The sequence below is a fragment of the Fulmarus glacialis genome, unplaced genomic scaffold (assembly GCF_000690835.1).
Source record: "Fulmarus glacialis isolate BGI_N327 unplaced genomic scaffold, ASM69083v1 scaffold32006, whole genome shotgun sequence".
Lineage (NCBI taxonomy): Eukaryota > Metazoa > Chordata > Aves > Procellariiformes > Procellariidae > Fulmarus > Fulmarus glacialis.
In genome coordinates this window covers 1-5,645 of record NW_009216899.1, presented here as the reverse complement: position 1 = coordinate 5,645, position 5,645 = coordinate 1, and the positions used below count along the sequence as shown (strand labels likewise).

At 56.2% G+C, this 5,645-nt stretch overlaps 1 protein-coding gene across 1 annotated transcript; it reads left to right on the top strand.

The window, feature by feature from the left end:
* Window positions 1-728: 728 nt before the first annotated feature.
* Window positions 729-4,927, top strand: LOC104078013 (very long-chain acyl-CoA synthetase-like; the record flags this gene model as incomplete). Its single annotated transcript, XM_009579470.1, has 8 exons — window positions 729-887; window positions 1,213-1,337; window positions 1,431-1,625; window positions 2,345-2,435; window positions 2,678-2,876; window positions 2,971-3,068; window positions 3,932-4,062; window positions 4,751-4,927. Coding segments are annotated over 8 exons (1,175 nt in total), but the record flags the coding sequence as incomplete, so codon positions are not given.
* Window positions 4,928-5,645: the final 718 nt, after the last annotated feature.

Here is a 5,645-nt window from a genome sequence, read left to right as displayed (position 1 = left end):
AAGGCAGGAGGGTCTGCTCCTTGGAGATCGGTGGCTGGGAGGGTTTGGGTGCAATGGGTGAGGAGCCAAAGGAGGTTGTCCCCTGTGGGTTGTGTGGGCAAGGTGGTGCGGGTGATGTTGGGGAGGTTGGAGGCGTCTCATGGAGGCCTTTCTCCAACCCTGACCATCATGGGTCCATCTGGGCCAGGTTCCTCCTGGCTGTGTCCACGCGAGGGTTGGTATCTCCAAGGATGGAGACCCACCATGTCCCTGGGTCTGCCCTCATTGGGATGGGGTGGGACCTCCCTCATCCAACTCTGAACCCAAACCAGATCCCACCCCAACCACCACAGGCGCATCTGGATGAGGTTCCTCATGGCTCCTCCCAGTGAGGTCTGGAGAACTCTAGGGATGGAGCCATGTCCCTGGCGCATCTGGATGAGGTTCCTCATGGCTCCTCCCAGTGAGGTCTGGAGAACTCTAGGGATGGAGACCCACCATGTCCCTGGGTCTGTCCTCGTTGGGATGGGGTGGGGTGGAACCTCCCTCATCCAACCCTGAGCCCAAACCAGGTCCCACCCCAACAAACACAGGCGCATCTGGACAAGGTTCCTCCTGGCTCCTCCCAAAAAGGTCTGGAGACCTCTAGGGATGCAGCCCCCACCACCCTGAGGGAAGGGCTTTGACCACCCATCCCACATGACCACCTCCAAGGAGGCCATTTCCCACCCTCTGCTCCCACCCCCCAGGGTTGCCCAAGGCAGCGGTGATCACAGAGTTGAAGCTGATGATGGTAGCCAACCTGGCTCGGCTCTGTGGCCTGCGCCCTGATGATGTAATCTACACAACGCTGCCGCTCTACCACTCGGCCGGGCTGCTCATCGGGGTGGGAGGGTGCTTCGAGGTCGGTACGTACCCCCATGTCGCACGTGGCCCAGCCAGCATAGGGAGGGGGTGCAGGCAAGGACAGGCAGAGAGAAGTATTGGAGATGGATGGATGGATGGATGGATGGATGGATGGAGAACTGTTTGGGGAGAGGGAAGAGGAAGAAGGGAGAGAGGGAGCTGTGTCCATAGATGGGTGAGGGATGGATAGACGGATGGGTGGACATTTTAGATGGATGGACAGCTGTTTTATGGAGATGGATGAATGGATGGATGGAAAAAAGGGAAAAAAAAAGAAAAAAGACAGAAAAGGGGAGGGGTAACCATCACCCTGCCGTGTCCCCAAAGGAGCCACCTGCGTCCTACGGGCCAAGTTCTCCGCCTCCCAGTTCTGGGACGACTGCCGCCGCTACAACGTCTCCGTCATCCAGTACGTGGGCGAGCTTATGCGCTACCTCTGCAACACACCCAAGGTAAGGTCCTGCCAGCCTGAAATCCAGCCCGGGGCGGCGAGGCAACGCTGTGGGACGCATGCCAAGACGGTCCCTCCCTTTGTCACCCCACAGCGTGCCAACGACCGGGAGCACGGGGTGCGCTTGGCCTTGGGCAACGGGCTGCGGGCAGAGGTGTGGAAGGAGTTCCTCCAGCGCTTTGGGCCCATCTCCATCTGGGAGTTTTACGGGGCCACCGAGGGCAACGCCGGCTTCATCAACTACACCGGCAAGATCGGGGCCGTGGGCAGAGCCAACATGTTCCTCAAGGTGGGCTGCCGGTGACGACGATGGTGGCGGGGGAACAAACGCTGACTGCCCTGGGGAGACCGATACTGTACCTCAAGTTGGGTTGATGCCAAGAGTGGGGGGTGTCTCCACGATACCCTCTTCATGGTGGCGCAAACGGTGACCTCCCTGGGGAAGCCAACACTGTCCATCAGGTTGGGTTGATACAAAAGCAGGATCTCCAAGATCCCCTCTTCTCATCCAAAAGGAGTCCCCTCCACCCGGTTGGCCGATGTTGACTCAACAGTGTTGACTCAAAGTCTAGTTTTGGAGTGTCCATGGTGAACTGGACATCTCTATAGCTCCGAGAAAGTCCACTTCAGTGTCAATTCTCAGTCCCCAACCACCCACCCAATTGAGCAAAAGCTGCAAAAATAAGGTTTTCTTCACCCTTTTCCCACACTTGCAGCACTTGGCATTCTCCCACGGGTCCTTGATTTGAAAGATATCATGATGAGTTTGGTCAACGGTTGAATCTATTAGATAAAATCTTATTTAAATATAAAGGGCGATTAGCTCAGGTGGAATACAAGTGGCTACCCAGGATGTTGGGATCTCGGGGGGTGGGGTGTGTTTCTGTGGGTTGTAATGAGCAAATAACAGAGGATCGGACCGGGCACTGGAAGTCTTCTCGCTCTTTTTAATCCTGCATTTCTCTTCCACCCACCAGTTTCTCCCTTTGTCCCTCTTCTGCCCTCCAGAGTTTCTCTCCCTTTGAGCTGATCAAGTACAATGTGGAGGAGGACGAACCCGTACGTGACAAGCGAGGTCTCTGCATCCCAGTCTGCCCCGGTAAGAAGCCATGAGCCTTACGAGGGACTTTTTGGGAAGAAAGGAGGGCAGACAGAGGGTTGAGATGCATCAAAGCCACCTCTTGGTCCTTATCACCATCATCTTGGTGGCTGGAAGCCACCAGAAACCCCTCAAAGAAACAGGAATGTCATCCCTGAGCACCCGGTGGGGCATGGAGGTAACATTCCCCAGCACTGAGGCAATTGCTGACCAGCCTCCAACCTTCCTTTCCCTCCCCGAAGGTGAGACGGGGCTGCTAGTCATCAAAATCACCAAGAACACCCCTTTCCATGGCTATGCGGGCGATTCCCAGAAGACAGAGAGGAAGATCTTGAGGGACGTCTTGGTCAAAGGCGACGCCTTCTTCAACAGCGGTGACCTCCTCATGATGGACCATGAAAAATTCATCTACTTCCAGGACCGCGTGGGAGACACTTTCCGGTAACTCTGATGCTCGCACACCCACGTCTGTGTGGGCAATGCCAGCTGCCAACCCAAATCCCCCCCTCACAGCTTCATCCCTTCTCTTCCCTAGTTGGAAAGGCGAGAATGTGGCCACGACAGAGGTGGAGGCCACTCTTGCCATGGTGAACTTCATCCAGGAGGTCAATGTCTATGGAGTGCATGTGCCGGGTGAGTACTGGGTGGTGCGGGGGGGTGAGTCGGACCAAAATAAGCATCTGGTGATGTTTCAGCCATGGAATGTGCCCCCATATGGTCCGAGCGGCCACCGAGAAGCCTAAAGTAGAACAGAATGGAAGGGACCTACAATGATCATCTAGTCCAACGGTGTGACCACTTCTGGGCTGACCAAGTAGGACTCATTGATCCAAAATAAGAGTCCGGTATTGTTTTGGGCTCATGATTACTGCCGCAACGGTCCAAACAGCCACCAAGAAGAGTAAAGCAGGATGAGGTTACCCAAAAGAAGCATCTAGTGTCGTTTGGGGCAAGTAACATGTCCACATAATGGTCCAACTGACCACCAAAGCGGCTAACGTAGGACTTATTGACCCAAAATAAGTTTCTGGCATGGCTTTGGCACACAACGGGCTCCTGTAAAGGTCTGAGTGGCCACCAGGAAGGTTAAAGTGGGACTTGGTTGCCCAAACCAAGTGTCCAGCATTGTTCTGGGCATGCAATGTGCCCCTGCCATTGTCCAAGTAGCCACCAAGAAAAGTAAAATGCCGTTGCCCAAAAGCAGCATCTGGTGGTGTTTTGGGCAACTGACATGTCTCCATGATGGTCCACGTGGCCACCAGGAAAAGGGGACTCAGTTGCCCAAAATAAGCGTCTGTTGTTATTCCAGGCACATGATGTGCCCCCATCACGGTCCCAGCAACCTCCAAGGTGGCTAAAGTGGGACACATCCACTCAAAATAAGCGTCCAACATTGCCTTGGGCATGTAACAGATCCCCGTAACGGTCCAAATGGCCACCAAGAAGAATAAAATGAGACTCGGTTGCCTAAAATAACCCTCCGGCGTTGTTTGCAGGGTGCGAGGGGAGGTGCGGCATGGCGGCCATCCGCCTGAAGGCTGGGACGAGCTTCGAGGGCGAGAACCTCTACGCCTTCACCAGGGACACGCTGCCCAGCTACGCCACCCCCCGCTTCGTGCGGATCCAGGTCAGTGGTCTCAGCTTCATCCAGGCATCGGGGCGGCTTCTGGAGGATGGGTTTTTTTTTTCCGGTCCTCTGCCAAATTAGTCCTTTGGACGAAGGGCGATTCGGCAGCGTGGGCGCCAGCGCCCATTTCCAATGACTGTGTGAGCGTCCCCCCAGTTTCCGATGACGGTGCCAGTCACCCTGTGCCAGTAACGGTGCTGGGGTCCCCCGTTACCAGCGACGGTGCCTGTTCCCCACGGCCGATGACAGTGCCAGGGTCACCCTGTTGTCGATGGCAGTGTCCATCCGCTTCTGGAGACGGTGACGGTCACCCAATATCGATGATAACATCAGGGTCACCCTGTGCTGATGACGGCATCAGTCCACCTTTCCGACAACGGCGTCAAGGTCCCTCCTTTCCCATGCCAGCGGTGGTCACCCTTGTGCCAATGGATGGTCACCTTGTGCCAGTGACACCATACAGGTCCCCCCAATTCCCATGACACCATCTGTGCCCCTGTGCCAATGACACAGGGGTCATCATTTCCAATGATGGCACCTGGATCCCCCCGTGCTGATGACGGCGTTGGTCCCCCACATTGCCGACGACAGCGTTTAAGTCCCCCATTTCTGATGACAGTGCCAGTCACCCCACACTGGTAACGCCATCCATCCCCCCCATTTCTGATGACACCGTCCATCTCCGCAGGATGCCCTGGAGATCACGGGGACCTTCAAGCAGTGCAAAGGCAACCTCGTCAAAGAAGGCTTTGACCCCAACGTCATCAAAGACCCCCTCTTCTTCCGCGATGACAAGAAGAAATCCTACGTGCCCCTGAACCCCGACATCTACGCCGCCATCCTGGACATGAAGCTCAACCTGTAGAATGAACCAAACCACGCCAGGGTCTCCACGATGGCCTGGGGCGATAATTGCCTCAAGGCAACTGGCAAGGCCGATTTGGGGCTAAATCAGGCAGTTTTCGCTTCCTTCGGGGAGTTTTTAAACGGTGCCGGAGCACGACGAGGGTGACAGGCTGGTCGTGGCGTTCACTATCCCGCCCCGGTGCCTCCGTGCCACGCTGGCTGCGGAAATTAAAGGCTTAACTCCAATTATTTGGGTCCAGGCGGGCGCCGGGTCGACGAGGGCCATTTTCTGGGGACAGACCCACTCGCTTTCCCTTCCGGAGGGGGCAGGGGGTGCCCCAAATCCTCCCCGCTGCCGGGAAGGGAATATTTGCTCAGCGTTGGCCTCTTGCTTGCCCGTGGGGCCGGCCCTGGAGATGTATCAGGCCCCAAAACACTCTTGGCCTCCCACCCAGGGCTCGTTGAGCCGCTTTAGCTCACCAATCTGGAACAAAACCGATTTAATTTCTCCCTGACCCAATTTTCTGCCTGATCAGCGACCTAAACGAGCTCGGAAAGGCAGCCTGGGCTCCCCCATCCACCTCAGACCCACACGACGCACACCAAGCCCCCACGACACCATCAGCTTCTTCCTGCCCTTCCCCAGCACCCGCTGAGCCGGTTTAACCGACGCAAAAGGAGCTTATTTCTCCCTGCAGCCGTTTTCTGCCGGATCGGTGAGGAAAATCGGCTTGGGG